The sequence below is a fragment of the Polypterus senegalus genome, chromosome 15 (assembly GCF_016835505.1).
Source record: "Polypterus senegalus isolate Bchr_013 chromosome 15, ASM1683550v1, whole genome shotgun sequence".
Taxonomy (NCBI): domain Eukaryota; kingdom Metazoa; phylum Chordata; class Cladistia; order Polypteriformes; family Polypteridae; genus Polypterus; species Polypterus senegalus.
The window spans coordinates 11,714,450-11,736,840 of record NC_053168.1 but is presented as its reverse complement, the minus strand read 5'-3'; the positions used below and the strand labels follow the sequence as shown (position 1 = coordinate 11,736,840).

The window sequence follows — 22,391 nt, the reverse complement described above, 5'->3', positions numbered from 1 at the left end:
GATTCAACTCTGGCTCAAGTCTGTCATTCTTTTTGTGGTCATAGGAATTACTGTACTTTGAAATCAGTTTTGTTTTATTTTGTCCGGCACCCCCTGACTAAGCAGTAGGAGAAACCTCCTCACATATGATATTCCGCTCAGCATGTCTTGATGTCTAGTTATGCAAGACATTGAGCTTTTTCAGGTCCCCCCTTATTTTTGGCTCAATAGACCTGAAACAAAAGTCATTTTTAGGCCATTTGTGGACCATATTCTGTGCAGGAAATGACGCCCTTATGATAAAGAGTAAACCAATAGGTATCTTCAGCAAAAAATAATCAGAAGGATTTGAAGCTGTGTATGCCTCATCAGCTGATCCCAGGGGGTTCACCCACTAATGGGGTGCAAGGGGTCACAAAACTTTAAAAGAATGTGGATCAGTAATATCAGCATGCTGGGTATCGTTTTGCGCTGTTTCTATGTTGCTGATCATGTATATGATCATATTTCTGACATCTGATTCTTTCCTCTAGGACAGCGCTGCGAGCAACTGTTGCTGGGGGTGCCAGAATCCATCGAGGAAGAAAAATGAAAAACATTATTTGTGCAAAATCTTAATTTATCTATTCATTCCTAAAAAAATAAATGGGCAGGCTATTTCGTATCAGTGCAATACGCTGCGTGTTAAAACGGATGACTTCCGCTCTTACGTGAACTTAGTGCTGCGTGGGTATTATGAACTGTCGTATCTGTTCAAGTTCTATTTAAATTTTAAATATAAGTAATTTTTATTCAGTCGACAGAAATATGTTTAGTAGGAATGTAAGTTAAATTTAGTCATCATTGCATAAAGTTTTCTTCACCATAGAAATGTAAAGACTAAATTCAACTTACATTCCTACCAGATAGATATAACTAGATCAATATATAGATATATATACAGTAAGATATTTCTGTCGACTAAATAGAACCTACTTATATCCAAATAGAACTTGAAAAGATATATTTTTTCGAATCTGATCGTGCATTTTAGATCGACTTGACGCGCACTACATCGAGCCCACGTGCTATTGTGCTCTCGTTTGCCTGCCTGCCTACCTCAAAAAGTCACCGTCGCTTCGCTCTTACTTTTTTACCGTTCATTTAATCATGGCTAGTCGTGGAAAAAATTAGAAAATGGAAGGAGGATTACACTGAGTATGGCTTTACCAAAACAACTATTGATGGCGAATAAAGTATCCATTATTCATAAAGCTTCAATTGGTGATCTGTTTTTCTGCGTTAACCTCATATTTTTTCATACTTCTTCTCAAACCAAGGGGGTGCGAAATCGGCCTCGTACGTCACAAGGGGTGCGAGTGTAAAATGAATCGGGAAGCGCTCGCTGCTCTAAGGTTAAAAACGACAAATTTCAAACATACACATGTAGGGTGTCGTTTTAGACTATTTCAAGGTCAGTGATTATGAATATGACGTTATTTTTGATTGTTGGCCCTTTACTAAGGATGTAGCCTTCTCTGGACCCCCATCAGAGAATGAAAAATGGCACTTTTATCTTACAATTGAGAATATTCAGAACTATTCTCATTTATTTTTATTAGTGCTGTACCTCATGAAGTAAATTTTACATTTATTATGAACCCCCAAATGAGGGCGGCTTTCACTAATTCACACTTGTCATAGCTTGCTGTACTGTTTAGAACATTAGAACACTCTGGACGAGAACAGGCCATTCAGCCCCACAAAGCTCGCCAGTCCTCTCTACTTATTTCTTCCAAAAAAACCATCAAGTCGAGTTCTGAAAGTCCCTAACGTCTTACCCTCAACCACACTACTTGGTTGCTTATTCCAAGTGTCTATCGTTCTTTATGTAAAGAAAAACTTCCTAATGTTTGTGCGAAATTTACAACTGTGTCCCCGTGTTCTTGATGAACTCATTTTAAAATAACCGTCTTGATCCACTGCACTAATTCGCTTCATCATTTTAAACTTGTATTTCTTAAGTTTACTGTTTTTTGTGCTTTCCTTTGTGAATGATGTTTTTAAAAATGTTTGCTCCTCTCTCATTTTTGTACTTTATTTTGTTGTTTATACAATTCTTTGAGACTTTTTTAGCCGTTTCTGTTGTGAAAAGAAACAGCTTGACACCACAAAATGATTTGGGGCTGCCACCCCGTATACTTGGAAGTTTTGGCTGAATAAAGCAAAAATATGAGCGGCGAATCTTTACAGACAAGAGTCCAACACAGAACTGATAGGCAGAAGGGATATGGCAGTTTTTAAAGTCGGTTAGGGAAATGACGTCATCGGAGTCAGAAGCGACATCATCGGGCCCTGAACCAGAAATGGTGTCATCGGGCTCAGGCAGAATTTCCTGTGTTTGCTCTGCAGGAGTAAAAGAAAAGGGATTGGTGTACTCTGCCACCCCCTGGCACAGTGTGGAACTACCTTCTTTAGTTGCCTCCCCTGCCCCAGTGTGTGACAATGTATTTATGATGTTTCGCCATTCAGTTGATCCTTTGAGGTCCTTCTGTGTTCCTCACCACATACATGAAATGGCTGCTCTGGCATTGCTTTGGAATTTCTGTCCAACCAGCTCACTTTTACAATCCAAATTTTGTAATGGCTATTGTCTTTTTGTATGGATTAATTGAGTTTTTCATAGTTTCTAGATTATGGGCTGGATTTGTTACTCCACCAAGAAATTCAATTTGATTGTATGTTACTTACCCCACATACAGTAGCTTGTAGTGATGAGCAAGAAAAAAATGTAATTTCATGTTTCGAGAAAAATGGATGTAACAATGCTTCTGATACAATGGGAGCAAATGACGACCAAAGCTGGGTAACAGTAAATAATATCGAAACACCCATGAAAAAACTCTCATATTACTCATATTCAATAATCCACATTTCAAGTTGTCCAGTTATATGCTTGCAATGTGTAAAACACATGTATTCTTTGCTAAAATATTCTAAAGTTAATACCTCTAGAAAATAAAAGTAGTACACAATAATAAAGCCACATGTCCTCATGCTCACAAGCTTTGGAATTGAAGACAGGAGTCTTGTCCAATGAATGTGCGAGAGAGGCGGGTCTTCACCTTAAAAGTACAACTGCAGAGCAGACAGAAGCTGAAGATGGTGAGATTGACTACTGCATGCGTTGCAACTGTCGTCACCAGGCCGAGAACTCAGCGACTTGCGCACAAAGTTCTTAGACACTTAATTATAATGGATAAAGGCTAAGAAGATAACGTTTATTAAGCACACCGGAGGAAGATGCACTTATCTGCCTGCTATACAAGGCTTGTTTCCATCTGGACAAAGCTTCCTGCATTCTGAGAATTGTGAAATTCACAACACCAAAGAGCATCTAAGCCTGGTCACTATTCATGGAGTGAGGGTAGAGGTGGTGCACTGCTACAAGTATTTGGGGATTCACATCAATGACAGGCTGATCGTGTCAAGTGACACAGAGAGACTAGATCAGAAAGGGCAGAGCAGACTCCTTTTCTATCTTAGGAGACTGTGTTACTTCAATGTGGGTAGTGATATCCTTTACATCTTCCACAACTGGTGACTTCAGACTGGTAACATCCCTTCAGAAGAGGCCCACAGAATCAGCAAGCTGATTATAAAGCCAGGCTTAGTTATTGGCCACACTCTGGACCCCCTGGAGGTCGAAGAGGAGGAGAGAATTCAAACAAAATTGAGTGCCATTCTGAACAATGCAGCACATCCTCTCTGTGACACACCAACACTGGGGACTTGCAGCCAACAAGTTATTCAGCGGAAATGGGTCAAGAAACGAGACGGGGGCTGCTTCAGACCTACAGAAATATGCCTTTATAGTGCCTTATTGGGAATGTGACCAGCCTCTGATTAGACAAGTCAGAAGTTTTCTTCTTTTTTTGTAATTCTTCTATGTATTTGATGGGGTTGTTTTTGTTTGTTTCTTATATTGTCTTCAGCTTTTGTAAAACAAAAAAAAAAGATATAGTATTTCATGTTTGGAAGAAATAGAAATCTATCTATCTATCTATCTATCTATCTATCTATCTATCTATCTATCTATCTATCTATCTATCTATCTATCTATCTATCTATCTAACAACTTTGTCACTGATCAGAGCTGTTTGAAAAAGTAGCTGTGAATATGCACCTGACTTTATACTCGTAAAACAAGGGTCAAATACTCAGTTCAAAATATTAGTTGGAGCTGCTTTGGGCATTCCATGTCAAAGTACCTAAACTAATACAGCCGTTACAGCTTACCGTATATCAAACTGGCTCATTCGCCTTGTGATCGTCTTCGCCGATACACTGCATAACAGAAGGTGTTCTATTGACTCAGCTGGAATGTCAAAGGATGGACGTCCAGAGCAGTGAACTGCATCACCTGAACTGGAGTGCAGTCGAGTCCGTTCCACCTGTTCTTCGATAATTTCAAAAATAGTTTCATCTATATCGGAGTCTAAAAGGGCCGCCAACATTGTAATTTCTTCCGATAAATCTTCAGTTCTCTCTCTGAAATACGTAATATCTTCGGCAGAATCCGTTTCATCGGCAGTTTTCTAATTCATTCTTGTGCTGTCGATTCACCAATCAGTAACTAGAGGGCGTGTTAGAGCCCACCCTCTCAACTTTGACGAGTGACAGTGACAGTTTTACTTCAAGTCGTATTTCATGACGGTTTGCAGGAATGTTACGGACAAAATGAAATAAATAAATAAGCAATGAAAAACATATTTTGTGACACATTATTTATTTATGCTCACATTTCACAGTACTTTTATTTATTTACGCATTTATTTATTTATTTATTTAATTTTGTCCGAAATATTCCTCCATTACCACAGGGCACACCCACACATCAAGCACACACCAGATACAATTTAGAATTGCCAATGCACCTCACCTGCATGTCTATGGACTGTGGGAGGAAACCGGAGCACCTGGAGGAAACCCACACAGTCACAGGGAGAACATGCAAACTCCACACAGGGAGGACCTGGAAAGTGAACCAAGGTCTCCTAACTGTGAGGTAGTATCTCTCTATCTTATAGTGCCTTTCACATGTATCTATCTATTATATAGTGCCTTTCCTGTCTATCTATCTATCTATCTATCTATCTATCTATCTATCTATCTATCTATCTATCTATCTATCTATCTATCTATCTATTATATAGTGCCTTTCATATCTATCTATCTATCTATCTATCTATCTATCTATCTATCTATCTATCTATCTATCTATCTATCTACCTATCTATCTGTTATATAGTACCTTTCACAACTGTTTATTTATTATATAGTGCCTTTCATACCCATCTATCTATCTATCTCAAAATATATGTGACAATTTTGATCTTTCACATCTTTTTTGTCAATCCTGTAAGTAAAATGTATGATGTTCATTTATTTATTAATTTTTACAGTTGTTGCCACCAAATTAATTGTTTTATTCTGTTCATAATTACTTTTCCAGGCCAGGTGTCCTTAAGGATCTCAAAACGATGGGCTCAGTCTCTCTTTTCATATTCTTTGTTACTCTCCTTGTGCTGGCAAGGCAGGTGAGTACAAAAAGTTCTTAGCTAATAACCAGAAATGACTTGCCTGTTGCCTTTGCTATAAAGTGTAGATGTTCCAGGATGCTCCCAAGTATTTCCTGAACCCAAAGACCCAATGAAGCTAAAAGTTCAAGAATACAAAGGTTTTTATTAAAGAGAAGGTTAAAAACAACATGGCAAATATAAAGGACAGCAGAAAAAGTAAACCAATAACTGACCTTTACCCCCTCAGGGCCCATCAGGCCCTAACTATTACACAGGGTGGATGGTCCAGTGCCCATAGTACCAAATAGGCACATGCCACTATCCCCCAATCCACATTGTGGCCTTTTAGTTGTTCACACCAGATGAGCTCCCTTCCTGGTTCCAAGCTCAACACTTGTTCTGTGTGTGTGGACAGAGCTTTTAATCCCAGGCACTGATAATCATTTCTGGGCTCCTTGACAATGCTGTAATGTCAGAGTTCCTTCTATAATTCCTAGGTGTTTCTGAATACATGCCATAGACAATAGATAGAGAGATAGAGTCTGCCTCCAGACTCTCCTTTCTCACTGTCATGGTGGTGACAGGTTGCCACCTAATAACAGACTTATAGGTGGGAGTACAATGTATGAGACTGTGGTCAGATCTACCCATAGGTGCCACAGGTTTCCACCTAAAGGAATCCTTAGCATTTGACTAGAGAACTTGACAATCATAGGCAGACAAGTCCCAAAGCTCTATCCAGGAATTAGTATCCCATAAACTGAAGCAAAAGAATCTAAAAGCCACTAAATTGTAACAGCAAAGAGGAAAACTCACCACCTACCAAACACATACCATGTACTGCAGGCAGATTTCATGCAAAAAAATAAAGAAAATTGTAAACTGTAACACCTTGTTGCAAGAGAAGTCAAGAGGCCTGCTTGGTCAACTGAGTCAACTGAGCAAGGGAAGATCTCTTTAGCTCAACTGGATGAGCTACCACTTGTTACTGGGGGGCTCTGGGTTCACGACTGTAATATTTTTGAATTTTAGTCCTTCTGGCAGGTTTCTCAGGTGCTGGTTATTCCAGTTTCTGTCGTTGGTGCTTCACCTGCAGGCAACTGTAGCTGTGGGCTTAACTAGCAGTCTCTTTATTCGAGGTGCAGATAAAAAAACAACAAAGAAATAATTAATACGATGCCAAACATATCACAAATATCTTTTTATTTTATGAATGGATGTCTTGGGTTTCTGACTTGTGTTTTGTCCTTCTTACCTCGATTTTCATCTTGCCCTTTGGCTTTGTTGTTTCGCCACTTATCAGTCTCCGTGTTTTAACCCTTTACTGTTTCGCGTCTCTCTCTGTCTCTCTTCAGTTTTCAGACACAACGACAACCCACCTTTAGAGGGTGAGGATGTGAAACGGAGGGGTGGGGGACCCTGAGTGATTTCCATCATCTGTGCCATATTTTCTTTTTCCTATTAGCATTGCCATCACTATTTTTGTCTCCTAAATTTCAGTTGTTGTTTCTTTCCAAATCCATCTTAAAATAGATCCTGAAAATGTTAATGATGTCCTAGCGCACAACGCGCATCAGTTTATTTGGGTTACCAGTTTTTTTATTTTCCCACACTCGATCATCTTGACAGTCAGCAGGCGCCTTGTATTTCTGAATAAACTCGAGCTTTGATTAATCACCAGGAGATTATTAACCCAGTTTAATTTTTAATTTAATAGCCGTTGCCAAATATGACTCAAGTGCCCTCTGCTGGCAATAAAACAAAATAACAGCTGGCTATCCAGTTCCAAGAGGCAGCAGGTGAGCTCAGCAGTGAGCGCTACGGCCTAACAGCTCGGGGGACTTTGGTTCCAATTCCAGACTAGTCACTTTTCATGTAGATTTTGGATGTTCTTGCTGTGTTCCAGTGGGTTTGCTCAAAGAATGCACCTTTGGTTCTTTGGAAAGGCCAGATACAGCATCTTCAAGAAGTTTTGAGACCCCCTTCATTTTATTCACATTTTGTTTTGCTGCAGCCTTATTCTACAGTCATTTACATTTATTTTGTTCCATCGTCAAACAACACACAATACTCTAAAATGACAAAGCAAACCAAGAAGTTTATCAAAAATAAAATCTGTCACAAGCATTCAGACCTTTTAATTAGTACTCAGTTGAAGTACCTTTGAGGTCTTCTTGGATATCATGTGACAAGCTTCATGCATCTGGATTTGAGGGTGTTTTGCCATTCTTACCCTGCAGATCCTCTTAGGCTTTGTCTGCCATGTTGGATGGAGACCATCATTGGTCTGCTATCTCTGGGTCTCTCCAGAAATGTTCAGTTGGGGTCAAGTCCACATTTGGAGTCTTCTTGAGTCTGACATGACAAGCTTCACACACCTGGATTTGAGATTGTCCTGCCATTCTTCCCCTGCAGATCCTCTTAGGCTTTGTCTGCCATGTTGGATGGAGACCATCATTAAACTTACATTTTTCTGAGGTGTTTACAAGTGAGCAAGTGGATAACCTGCCAGAGGTAAACGCAACTACTAAGGAGGTACTGAGGGATTTGGAAATTGTAGAGGGAGAAGTGCTGCTCAGATTAAATAAGATAAAATCAAACAAATCACCAGGCCCAGATAATATTTATCCTCGTGTTCTTAAGGAGGCTAGTGAGTACATATATAAACCCTTGACACACATTTTTAGGAAGTCACTGTGCACTGGAGAGATTCCAAAGGACTGGAAAATGGCAAATATCATCCCATTATATAAAAAGGGTGACAGGGCAGATCCAAGCAACTATAGGCCAGTAAGCTTAACAAGCATCACAGGAAAATTAATGGAAGGAATTATTAAGGATAAGATTGAGCAACACATGACAAGGACAGGAGTTATTCTGAACAGTCAGCATGGGTTCAGAAGGGGAGGTCGTGTTTTACTAACATGTTGGAATTCTATGAGGAGGCAACAAAAGGATACGATCAAAGTGGAGCTTATGATATTATTTATCTGGACTTTCAGAAAGCATTTGATAAGGTGCCACATGAGAGGTTGGGCATCAAGTTAAAAGAAGTGGGAATTCAGGGTGATGTTTTTAGATGGGTGCAGAATTGGCTCAGACACAGGAAGCAGAGGGTGATGGTGCGAGGATCCTCATCAGAACTGGCCGATGTTATGAGTGGTGTTCCACAGGGGTCAGTGCTAGGGCCGCTGCTATTTTTAATATATATAAATGATTTAGATAGGAATATAAGTAACAAGCTGGTTAAGTTTGCAGATGATACCAAGATAGGTGGATTAGCAGATAATTTGGAATCCGTTATATCATTACAGAAGGACTTGGATAGCATACAGGCTTGGGCAGATTTGTGGCAGATGAAATTTAATGTCAGTAAATGTAAAGTATTACACATAGGAAGTAAAAATATTAGGTTTGAATACACAATGGGCGGTCGAAAAATCGAGAGTACACCTTATGAGAAGGATTTAGGAGTCATAGTGGACTCCAAGCTATCAACTTCCAGACAGTGTTCAGAAGCCATTAAGAAGGCTAACAGAATGTTAGGTTATATAGCACGATCTGTGGAGTACAAGTCCAAGGAGGTTATGCTCAACCTTTATAATGCACTGGTGAGGCCTCATCTTGAGTACTGTGTGCAGTTTTGGTCTCCAGGCTACAAAAAGGACATAGCAGCACTAGAAAAGGTCCAGAGAAGAGCGACTAGGCTGATTCCAGGTCTACAGGGGTTGAATTATGAGGAAAGATTAAAAGAGCTGGGCCTTTACAGTTTAAGCAAAAGAAGATTAAGAGGTGACATGATTGAAGTGTTTAAAATTATGAAGGGAATTAGTACAGTGGATCGAGACTTGTATTTTAAAATGAGCTCATCAAGAACACGGGGACACAGTTGGAAACTTGTTAAGGGTAAATTTCGCACAAACATTAGGAAGTTTTTCTTTACACAAAGAACGATAGACACTTGGAATAAGTTACCAAGTAGTGTGGTAGACAGTAAGACGTTAGGGACTTTCAAAACTCGACTTGATGTTTTCTTGGAGGAAGCAAGTGGATAGGACTGGCGAGCTTTGTTGGGCTGAATGGCCTGTTCTCGTCTAGATTGTTCTAATTCTAATTCTAATTCTAATTGGTCTGCTATCTCTGGGTCTCTCCAGAAATGTTCAGTTGGGGTCAAGTCCACATTTGGAGTCTTCTTGAGTCTGACATGACAAGCTTCACACACCTGGATTTGAGGTTGTCCTGCCATTCTTCCCCTGCAGATCCTCTTAGGCTTTGTCTGCCATGTTGGATGGAGACCATCAGTGGTCTGCTATCTCCGGGTCTCTCCAGAAATGTTCAGTTGGGGTCAAGTCCATATTTGGAGTCTTCTTGGGTCTGGCGTGACAAGCTTCACACACCTGGATTTGGGGATGTTCTGCCTTCTTCTCTGCAGATCCTCTCCAGTTCAGTCAGGTTGGATGGAGACCATCTGTGGTCTGACATCTTCAGATCTCTCCAGAGAAGTTCTTTTTGGGTTCAATTTCGGGCTTTGGGTGGAGAGCTTAAGGACATTCCCAGATTTATCCCCAAGCCAATCCTGTGTTGTCTTTGCTTTGTGCTTCGTGTTATTGAGTCAGGGGTTCCCTTCGTGTGTCCAGAGCCACACAACTCTTTAGTTATAAACTGGCACCTCATGGTGTACATAACATAGACTTTCCGGAGTGATCACTGATCATAAATGGTGTCTCTCAGTGTCTGGTGTGCACGCCTCTTAACTTTCATAAATGTCACACCAGCTGACAGCCTATGTCACCTAATGAAGCATTAACCCTAATGATTGAGCCTGATTCACCGTGGAAGAACTGTAGGTGGGCCGTGGACGACCTGCCCCGATATGACAAAAGCGCACGACTCACCGAGAGAAACAACACTCTGATGATCGCGCTTGATTCACCATTGAAGGTTGACCTCGGTCATTCCCAGATGACCTCCCCCAATCCTCGCTACAACGATCACGCTCGATAGCTATGGACCTCCAGAGCTCCGCAAGTAGAGCTCATCTTCAATTTGATTGACAGTTACCCCACTCTCTAGATCCGCCCACTATGTCTTGGATCAGCTGAAGTAACCGTTCCCAAGCTCCACTCCACTGCAAGAGTGTGATGAATGTCGAGCAAACTAAGTGATGTAAACATGCAAGCCAATCGGCAGTTCAGCGGAGATCCTGAATCGTAGCTTTTCAGCTTTTTTTTTTTGCTGCCTTTTTCATAGAAAATGACTTCATTCTAATGAATTTTGCAGATAAAATGGACTTCGCTCTAATGAGGTATTTCCTTTTTAATATTAGTTCTATAGAAAATTGACTTTGCAGTCTGCTCGGGGCTCTTGAGAGTCTAATGGAGGAGTCTGGAGTGTCTGGACTTGCGAGTGTCCTGATAAAAACTAACATCCAGACCTTTAATGACCTCTTGGGCACGGCCATCAAAAGTGTGTCTGTCTGCGGAGAGAGTGACGACCTCGTCGAGAAGTTTACTTACCTCGGCAGTGACATTCATGTTTCTGGTGACTCTTCCTATGAAGTCAGTGGATAGATTACGAGAGCATGTGGGGGTCATGAGGTCACTGGAAAGGGGTGTGCGGTGCTCCTGATATCTCTGTAAAAGGACGAAGGTCCAGTCCTGGTGTTCCCTGTTTTGTAAGACATGGACGCTATCCAGTGACCTGAGAGGAAGACTGGACTCCTTCAGTACTGTGTCTCTTCAGAGAATCCTTGGGTACCAATGGTTTGTGTTTGTGTTGCATACAGAGTGCCATATGAGGCATGTTACCTACATTGTGAGGGAGCGTCAGTTACGGCACTACAGCCATGTGGCGCGATTCCCCGAGGGTGATCCTCATTGTTGAGGACCTGAGTGGCAGGACCAGGCCAAGGGGTCACCCACGTAACACCTGGCTGCGGCAGATTGATGGTCATTTCTGGGGAGAGGGACTGGACTGCGTGTCTGCCTGGGGTGGTTGCCGAGCTGATTGGTCTTGTGGGGGGTATGGTAATGTGCTGTACCAGTACTTGCTCCCCAGCCTGACTGACCTGATCTACAGAACATTGGATTTTGTTAAAACGCAGCTGGTTCTAACGAAATTTGACCTGTATAAGTTATACCGTCTACACACTCACTGAGCATATTCTTAGGCACACCTGCTTATCCATGCAGTTATCTATTTAGCCAATCATGTGGCAGAAGCACAATGCATCAGATCCTGCAGATTCAGCGAATATTGACAGCCGACACCAGAATGGAGATAAAAATACAAATCTCAATGATTTGGACCGTGGTGTGATTGTTGGTACCACACGGGCTGGTTTGATTATTTCCGTAACCGATGATCTCCTGGGATTTTGATGCACAACCGTCTCCGGAGTTGAATGGAAATGGTGTGAAAAACTAAAAACGTCCAGTGAGTGGCAGTCCTATGAACTTGTTGATGAGAGAATTCAGAGGAGATTGGCCTGACTATTGAGTAGTACGCTTTGTGTCAGCCTGGCATCACTGCCACTTTCAATTACAGTGTAGTCACCAGCTAACCTGACCACCATGTTGGTGTATTCTCCCACGCACGTGCGAATTGTCTACTGGTTTATTATGCTGTCCCGAAAACATGCTGTTTGGTCGTTGGGAAAGTCTAAATTTCTCTGATGTCATTAGGTACCCCTTCCAGAGATGATTTCTACCAGGGATGCTGTCAACTTCCAGTGGCCGGGACCGTGTAAATCGGTTGACAATTATTTGGTAAAGGAGACGGTTTGCAAGGGATTGTGGGTGCGTGGGCGTCATATTAGTCATACTGATTTTATTCTTCATGCACCAAGGTGATCAGATGCCTACTGTTTCTTTACCTCTGTGTCCTCTTGTAACAGAATGAATATTACTGTAGGTTAGACTTCCTCTGGAAGAACAAATTCAAAAAGGAATGTGAGGAGATCGAAACCATGGAGAACCTGAATCGAGTCCTCCTGGAGAATGTGCTTCCTGCCCATGTTGCTGAGCATTTTTTGGCACGGAACTGGAAAAACGAGGTAAGGAGATGACCTTCTCTGCAGCATATAGCTCTGTGAAAAAGTATTTACTTCCATGTGGAAGTTCTGAATCTTTCTGGTTTTGACAATTGTACTGTTACAAAAAGATTCTGACAGAATTATCGACACCTAAACGTGATAGATAGATAGATAGATAGATAGATAGATAGATAGATAGATAGATAGATAGATACTTTGTTAATCCCAAGGGGAAATTCACATACTCCAGCAGCATCATACTAATAAAGAACAATATTAAATACTTGTCTTAAGTCATTTATTTCAGAACTAAACTACCTCAAGGTCTAGTTTTCTTATACAAAATCCCAAAGTTAACCGTTTTTATCATTATAACTAAATGTTTCCTGTCGTTCAAGTTTCATTTGCTGCTTGTAGCAAACATGGAGCCCTCACTGTGGGACGGGGGTTAGCATGGTTGTGTCACAGATGCATGGACCAGCGTTGAACTTCTGACATAATCTCATCCCAGAGATGTTCATGTCAGGTTATCCAGAAACTCTAAATTGGTCCTACATAAATAATGTATGGATGTGTGTGCTGTCAATGACGTGACCATCAACTTACTTAACTCATCTACCATTTCATGACTTGCTTTACGCATTCTCTCTTTATCTACTTTTCCCTCTTATCCGCACACTCTTTCCATCTTCCCCACATTATTCTGTCTTTCTCATTCCCCTTGTTTTTTGTCCCGGCCCACGGGAATTCCCTGTGATCCGGTGGGGAGTCCAGTGCTGCCTCTCAAATTATTGAAGGGCTCATCCAGATCGTTTGGATCCCAGTCTCTCCAGTCACCACATAAAATTGATAGAGAATTGTGGGAAGGGTGAATGCAGCCAAATGCATAGAACCTGCTGCAGAGTGTACGCCACCTCAGACTGGAGTGATGGTTCAATACAGCTGAGCACACAGCCAGGACAACACTAGAGACAAGTCTCCTTGAGTAGCCCACCCAAACCTCACACTTAAACCCTACAGAACATCACGTTGAGGAGAGACCTGAAGATGGTACTTTACAGGCACTTCCCAACCAATCTAACGGAGCGCGATAGGCCAGGAAGAATGAGACAAACTGCTCAAATCCAGGTATGAGAAGAAGACTTGTGGCTCGAATTTCTGCCAAAGGGGCTTCTACCCATACCCTTAGCATATAAGCTACTAAAGGTCAACAGTCATCATTAAATCTTTGTGAAGTTGTAAGAATATTAACTACATCAACCTTTTCATTCCAACATCAAGAAGGCAGGCATGTTAGTGACAACCGTGCAGTCACCGTGGGGCCCCATTGGACCCTGGTGTGACTCCCTCTCCTTGCATTGCCACTGTTTGAAGGGCAGTGCTTGTCTTCCCATACTAGCAATGCAAAATAAGGTAAATACTTTTTAGAACTTGAAAGTTCACTCTTGGCCACTTAGGACACTGCTAAAGAAATGTAGAACAATCTAGACAAGAACAAAGCTTGCCAGTCCTATCCACTTATTTCTTCCAATATAACATCAAGTCGAGTTTTGGAAGTCCCTAATGTCCCTTACTGTCTACCACACTACTTGGTCACTTATTCCAAGTGTCTATCGTTCTTTGTGTAAAGAAAAACTTCCTAATGTTTGTGTGAAATTTACCCTTCACAAGTTTCCAACTGTGTCCCCGTGTTCTTGATGAACTCATTTTAAAATAACCGTCTCGATCCACTGGACTGATTCCCTTCATCATTAAACACATCACTCAGGTCTCCTCTTCATCTCCTGTAAAGGCTCAGCTCTTTCAATCTTTCCTCATAACAACAACAAGAACATTTATTTCTAGAGCACATTTTCATACAAACAATGTAGCTCAAAGTGCTCTACACGGTGAAGAAAGAGAAAAAAGACAAAATAAGAATTAAAATCAGAGAACACTAATTACCATAGAATAAGAGTAAGGTCAAAAAACAAAAAAAACTCCAGACGGCTGGAGAAAAAAATCAAATCTGCAGGGGGTCCGAGGCCATGAGACCACCCAGCCCCATCTAGGCATTCTACCCAACATAAATGATCAGTCCTCATTGTATTCAGGGTTCTCATGGAAGGACTTGATGATGACGGTCATGTGGACTTCTGGTCTTTAATCCATCAATGTAGGGACATCACGGTGCTTTAATTAGGCGGTGGTGGCGCAGATCAGAACAACACAGAAAACCGTGAAAAGAAACAGAAGAGAGAGTAGGGGTTAGTATGGATTTTGGAGCCACCATGAATAGTAATGATAATTAATTGAATATGCAGAGCATCGGGATTAAATTAAAATGAAGTTATGAGAAAGCCATGTTAACACGTTATATTCCAAATTGTAACCTTAGATCTTCAAATGAGTGCCTGCTTAGAATTCCAAAAGCTAAACTTAAAAGAAGTGGTGAGGCGGGCGGCCTCCTGCTGTTATGCACCTCAAATCTGGAATACGAGTTTACTGATAGGAATATACCAGGCTAATACGGTGGGGCACTTTAAAAAACTGCTAAAAACACATTACTTTAGACACTCCAATATATAAGATGGGGCGAGATTATTTAAGGCTTTGTAAACCATAAGCAGAATTTTAAAGTCAATTCTGAATGACACAGGTAACCAGTGTAGTGACATCAAAACTGGAGAGACGTGTTCAGATTTTCTTTTCCTAGTTAAGATTCTAGCAGCTGCATTCTGCACTCGTTGCAGTAGATTTATGTCTTATTTTGGGTGGTCCTGAGAGGAGTGCATTACAGTAATCTAAATGACTGAAAACAAAAGCGTGAACTAATTCCTCAGCATCTTTCAATGATATAAGAGGTCTAACCTTTGCTATAACTCATCCCCTGTAGCCCTGGAATCAGCCAAGTCGCTCTTCTCTGGATCTTCTCTTGTGCTGTTATGTCCTTTTTGTAGTCTGGAGACCAAAACTGCACACAAAACTCCAGATGAGGCCTCACCATTGTGTTATAAAGCTTGAGCAGAACCTCCTGTGACTTGAACTCCACACATCAAGGCGCTATATAACCTGACATTCTGTTAGCCTCCTTAATGGCTTCTGAACACTGTCGGGAAGTCGATAGCTTAAAGTCCACTATGACTCCTAAATCCTTCTCATAAGGTGTGCTCTCGATTTTCTGACTGCCCATTGTGTATTCAAACCTCACATTTTTACTTCCTATTTATAATTCTTTACATTTACTGACATTAAATTCCATCGTCCATAAATCTGCCCAAGCCTGTCTGCTATCCAAGTCTTTTTGTAATGATATATAATGAAATCGGCTCTATGCACCTGGCACTGCTGATGTTCTTCCATTGAAATTTCGGCCAACTCAGTCACTTCCATTGTCCATTCTGCAGTTGTGATTTTTGTTTAGTGTTGAGAATGTCTGAGAAAAAGAAGTTTAAGTTTCAGCGTACAGATGGCTCTACAGCTGAACATTGTATTGTAGATTTACAAGTTACAGCTTCCAGTAAGTACAACAAGGCTATCTAGTTTTAAAACATTCCCTTCTGATGTGGAAACCCGACCTAAAAGGATCATCACTATCTGGAGAGAGCTTTACAGTTAGTCCTCATACCCGGGTTTGCAGCTGGCATTTAAAAAAAAAGAGGATTTTCGCGAGCCAGGGTTTGGCGGCTGCTGAAGAAGGGTTTGGTTTCTGTGTTAGTTTAGTGGAACAGTTTCTCTGTTCCACTTTCAAGATCAGGGAATTTGGGAGAAGAGAAAGCGACCAACAGAGGATGACGCACTGGGTGAGGAGGAGGATGACAACATCAGGCGAGGAAGAGGATGACACACAAGGTGAGGTGGAGGATGATAAAATCCTAGAAGACCACCACTACACTTCGGCTCTGGATCCAGCAGTTGTCGACCTAGCGCTTGATGAACACACGTCTCTCAGAGAGGAGATCCTCCAGCTGAGGAAGTAAATTGAGACCCTTTATAATGGAAGCAACGGTTTGGCTGGCTCAGACAGAGACATTCGCTTTTTTACAAAGTAAGATGGCCAGCAGACTCGTGTTTTTATGCATTCACCTGTCGCTGAATAAAGTGTAATAACTAATTATTGAAATTCTGCTTTTTCTTTTAACGTAATCACATATTTGTCCCATGTAAGTTCATAGTAGACACAAGTTTTTAATACGTCCGGTTCTTACCTTCGTAATTGTGGATGTAGCTTGAAACACAGAGTTTGAAGCCCTTCTCCTTTTTAGCTCCTGACATTTGACACAACGTTTGAGTCATGCGACTTACCTCATTTAGCGTTAGTATAGGCACGTCTTGAAGCAATCTGGTGAAAAACGCCATAGCCAGTCTGGTTTGATATCAGTGAAGAAGCTGGTTGATGCATATAGCCTATTACTGGCGTGAAAGCAGAGTAACACAAATTCCTGCAAAGTTCATTTCCTTGTGTAAAAGTGACGTCATTTACAAACTTTTTTTTTTTATCTCTTTCTTTCTGTCCATCAGGATTTGTATCACCAGTCGTATGATTTTGTCTGCGTTATGTTTGCTTCCATCCCGGACTTCAAAGAATTTTATACGGAATCGGATGTCAATAAAGAAGGTCTGGAGTGCTTGAGGCTGCTGAATGAAATCATTGCAGACTTTGATGAAGTGAGTATCCCGCAGTTGTACCCCTACTGTCTCAAACAGTTGCCTAAACGAGGAGCCCGAGTTGCCTCAACAGCTTGCATATTGTAGTCTTTTTAGTTAGCCAATAAAAGGTGTCATTGTGCTCGACTTCTCATTACATCCATAATGGCTAACACGGTACAACAATTGAAATACAGGTAGTCCCCAGGTTACAGACATCCGGCCTACAACTTACGAACGGGGCCACAGCTGTGACGCATGCGCCTCAGTAACTGCCGCTCCATCATCTTTGGCCTGGGGACTCTGCAAGCAGTGACTGGATGGAGGTAGGAGGAGGGCGATTTCGCTGCTTGTGCAGTGTAGTGTCCCTCGGGCAGCTCCAGGCAGCAAACGGTTTCACTGCCCGCCCACCACACATGGCTGCCCTGTTTGCTCCCGGTGGGCAGCTGGTGATGCTGCAAGCGGTGCATGGGATGGCTGCCTATTGAATGGGGGTGAATCACTACCTGACTTTGGCCGCACCCTGTTCATTCTCAGTGGGCAGACGCTGCAGGCAGCATACTGTAGTGGAGGTGACTGTGAGGTGGGCTGGTGATGAACCGCCCCTCACCGCCCCCATTCATTCTCAATAGCAAGCCACCTTGTACTGTTACGTACATAGCAGGAAGTCGTCTCTCGTCAGTACGTTAGACGTGTTGACGACGGGTGCCTTCCTGCTGTCATCGCGTGAACAGTGCTGTGCAGAAGAGCTCATTTTAACCTTTTGTCTTCACCCTTCAACAATGTCTCTGAAACACAAATCTGATGCTGTGTAGATGATACAGTAAAGAAGAGAAAAACCATCACCATTGAAAATAAAGTAGAAATAATAAAAAGGGACCCCTCACCTAATATTTTGTCGCACAACCTGTAGAGTTTGCAATCCTTGCACACGTGCGATTCGTGGAGCTCTCCATGAGACTTCTTCACCTTCCCCACAGGTCATGTGGCCCATTTATATTAAGGAAAAAGCTGGGTCACATTTTGAAGGGGGTCTTCTCTAGACTGTATGTTTCAGTTCTTTCCATAGATGTTTGATGGAATTCAGATCAAGGTTCCTTGAAAGCCACTTCAGAATAGTCCAATGTTTTATTCTTTACTATTCTTTGGGGCTTTTTGCTGTGTGTTTTGGTTCATCATCGTGTTGCAGGGTCCATGACCTGTGACTGACACAGAGCTTTCTGACGCTGGGCAGTATGTCTCACTCCAGAATGTCTTGATGGTCTTGAGATTTCATTGTTCCCTGCACAGACTCAAGGCCCCCCATGCCAGACACAGCAAAGCAGCCCCTAAACATCACTGAGCCTCCTCCATGTTTCACAGTAGCTGTGGTGTTCTTGTCTTTAAAAGCTTCACTTTTTTGTCTGTGGACATGGAGCTGATGTGACCTGCCGGAAAGCTCCAATCTTTTGTTATTTGTCCAAAGCACATTCTCCCAGAAGCACTATGGCTTGTCAATGTGCATTTTAGCAAATTCCAGTCTGGCTTCTTTATGTGAAGTCCTCCTGGATCTTCTTCCATGGAGCCCACTGCCACTTTGGAAGTTCTCCTTGGCTTTTTGTCTACCATTCTTGCTATCCTTCTGCCCATTCTGGAGTTGATTTTACTTTTTCAGCCATGTCCAGGTAGGTTGGCTATAGTGCTACGGACCTTCAACCTCTTCATAATATTTGATGCTGTTGTCACAGGAACATCAAGCCACTTGCAGATGGTCTTCTAGCCTTTGCCTTTAACATGCTGGTCTATCATTTCCTTTCTGATCTCCTCAGACAACTCTCTGCTTTCTCTGATCCATCTTGAGTGTGGGAAACACGATGACACCACACAGCAGATTGACGAGTTTTCTCCAATTAAATCTGCTGAATGACTGATTACACTATTGGAGACGTGTGTGTGTGATACAAATTAAGGACAACAAAAAGTTTGAAAAATCACTCAAATCGAAGTATTGAGGATCTTTTCTATGGGTCCCAACAAATGTGTCCCGGCCATTTTAGAAGATATTTGTAGAATAAGCAACACTTGACCTCTTGTCACACTTGGCTTTGTTTCACTCAAGGACACATCAAAGGCATGCAGGTACACACAGGGGGGACAATTGTGTTCATCGAATCACTTGTAAGGGGACCAACATATTTGTCCATGTCTGGTGCTGACCCATTTACTACTCTATAGGCAGGCATCAAGGATTTGAAATGAATGTGTCCTGCTACCGAGTGCCCATGTAGTGATCTGAAAAGAGAAGTGAACTGTGCCCGCCATGGGTTGTTGAACACCAGACATGCCACTGCATTTTGAATCACGTTGATCATGATGACCTCTTTTGTAAGTTGCTTTGGATAAAAGCTTCTGCTAAGCAAGTAAATGTAAATAAGTGAATCATCTGCACAAACCGGTACTCCTGCCAGCAGAGAGTTGTAGTCCAGACGTGACAAGACCAAAGTCTGGACCAGCAGTTGTGCTACATACTCTTGTCAAATATGGTCTGTTCTTGCAAATGTTGTACAGTGTGAATCTGGAAGACCAATAAACAGTTGCATTGTAGTCAGTGAAGGTCAGTTGGTCATCAGTCCCCACCCAAAGGTTGCATACCAACTTGGGAGATGTTAGCACAGAGATGGAGGGCTGAATAGTTGGATGAGCTTGAATAACAAGGAGGCTGAGCTGGTTGCCAGGTTGAGCTGAAGATGGTGTTCCCCCATCTTGGTTGAAATATCAGTGAGGTAGGTGTACAGAGATTCTATCTGATACCACATGGTCCCCTGGAGGGAACGACGGGTACAGCAGCTTATCATCAGCAGAGCACTGATAAGAGAAACCATGGGAATGGATGATAGTCCCTATTGAGGAGGTGTACAGAGAGAAGACGAGAGGACTCAGCACAGGTCCTTGTGGCACCCACATGCTTGTACTTGTTGGAACCAAAAAATTGTAGCCATTGAGATTTTTTTTTTTTTTTGTTTTTTTTTGTCCCCCACAGTTGCTATCCAAGCCAAAGTTCAGCGGAGTGGAGAAAATCAAGACAATTGGTAGTACGTATATGGCAGCCACAGGATTGAGTGCATCATCAGGATCTGAATATATCCAGGTAAATACCCGGTGGATGTCAGTAAGACGATGTTTTCTTCTCTGTTGAAGTTTCTCCCCCTCCACCGCCACTTTTGTGTGGCCCCTTTCCCTTTGTTGTCTTCTTCGATTGAAGGCTCAAGGCCTCTAATTAATTCACAGCTCTCAGATGCTGCAGTCATTATGGCTGCAGTTACTTGAAGGCTATCTAACACATTGACTGCTAAATACTAGTTAACTCGTGACAGACAATCTACAGGTTATCTCATAGACTGTCTTTGGAGTTGTAGAGCCACACGAGAACATAAAAAAAAGAAAAGTTAACACAGGTCTTTTGTTTTGTTATTTGAAATGTGCAGATCTACAGTTCCTTCAGAAAGCCTTCAGATGCCTTCACTTTTTACACGTTTTGTTTTGTCACATCTTTGTGCAAAAATCATTTCAATTCATTTTTTTTTCCTCATCAAACAACACTCGATAGCCCAGATTGACAAAATAAAAAAGGAATTTTGGAAATGTTTGCAAATATTTTAAAAGATATTTTACAAAATCTCACATTGACACAAGTATTCAGACCATTTTCTCTTGTTGGATATGACGTGACAATCTTCACACACCTGGATTTAGGAATATTCTGCCATTCTTCTCAGCAGATTCACTCAAGTTCTTCCAGATTGGATGGAGACAATCAGTACACTGCTATCTCCAGGTCTCTCCAGTGATGTTTGACTGGGTTCAAGTCCACCTTTGGAGTCTTCTTAGATATTACATGACAAGCTTTACAAACCAGGATTTGGAGATTTTCTGCCCTTCTTCTTAGCAGATCCTCTCGAGCTCTGTCAGGTTGGATGGCGACCATCCGTGGTCTGCTATCATCAGGTCTCTCCAGTGATGTTTGATTGGGTTCAAGTCCACCTTTGGAGTCTTCTTAGATATGACGTGACAAGCTTCACACACCTGGATTTGAGGATTTTCTGCCATTGTTCTCATGAGATCCTCTTAAGTTCTGCCAGGTTGGATGGAGACCACCAGTGCACTGCTATCTTCAGGTCTGTCCAGCATTGTTCAATTGGTGTCAAATCTGGGCTCTCTCTCTGACTCAAAAACATCACAGAATTGTTCCTAATTCTTTATTGTCTTTGCTTTGTGCTTATCGTCATTGTCTTATAGGCAGGTGACCTTCTGGCCCAGAGTAAGGTCCAGTGTGCTCTGGGGCAGGTTTTCATTAAGGATAACTCTGTAATGTGGTCCATTCAGCTTTCCCTCAACCCTGTTTAGTCTTCTAGTTCACTCCAGTGGAAAACAACCTTACATTGAGATGCTGCCACCACCAGGCTTCACTATTGGAGTGCTATTGCACAGGTGATGAATGGCATTTCCTCCAGAAATCTCACTAAGAAATTAAAACCAAGCAGTTCAGACCAGTGAATCTTCCTCCTTGCAGTCTTGAGAGGCCTTTTTACAAACTCCACGTTGGCTTTCATGTATCGTCTGCACACCCTGCCATAAAGCCCTGACTAGTGGAGTGTTGCAATGCTGTTAGTGTTTCTGGGAGTTTCTTGGAGTAGAGTGTTGTACCGTGTTAGCCATTTTGGAAACAATGAGAAGTCGAGCAAAATGACACCTTTTATTGGCTAACTGAACTGATTACATTAGCAATATTAAAATGTGCTGTCCCTACATTAATGGATTGAAAGCCAGAGGTCCACATGATCATCATCTTCAAGTTCTTCCATGTGAAGGCTGGAAACCATGAGGACTGATTAAGATCATTTATGTTAGGGGGGCTGGGTGGTCTCGTGGCCTCGGATCCCCTGCAGATTTTTTTTTTCCCAGCCGTCTGGAGTTTTTTTTTTTCTGTCCTCCCTGGCCGCTAGACCTTACTTTTATTCAAGGTTAATTAGTATTGGCTAATTGTATTTTTATATTTTGTCTTTCTTCTCCTGTGCTGTGAAAAACTATTTGCCCCCTTCCTGATTTCTTATTCTTTTGCATGTTTGTCACACAAAATGTTTCTGATCATCAAACACATTTAACCATTAGTCAAATATAACACAAGTAAACAGAAAATGCAGTTTTTAAATGAT

General features: G+C 41.8%; 1 protein-coding gene across 1 annotated transcript in view; it reads left to right on the top strand.

Moving 5' to 3' along the window:
- LOC120515751 (adenylate cyclase type 2-like) overlaps positions 1-22,391 on the top strand; it is a 623,137-nt gene that overhangs the window by 561,735 nt on the left and 39,011 nt on the right. Inside the window, exons 19-22 of the mRNA XM_039737035.1 lie at positions 5,474-5,558; positions 12,436-12,594; positions 17,074-17,220; positions 20,219-20,326. Coding sequence (XP_039592969.1) covers positions 5,474-5,558; positions 12,436-12,594; positions 17,074-17,220; positions 20,219-20,326 — 499 coding nt within the window. The remainder of the gene's footprint in view (positions 1-5,473; positions 5,559-12,435; positions 12,595-17,073; positions 17,221-20,218; positions 20,327-22,391) is intronic.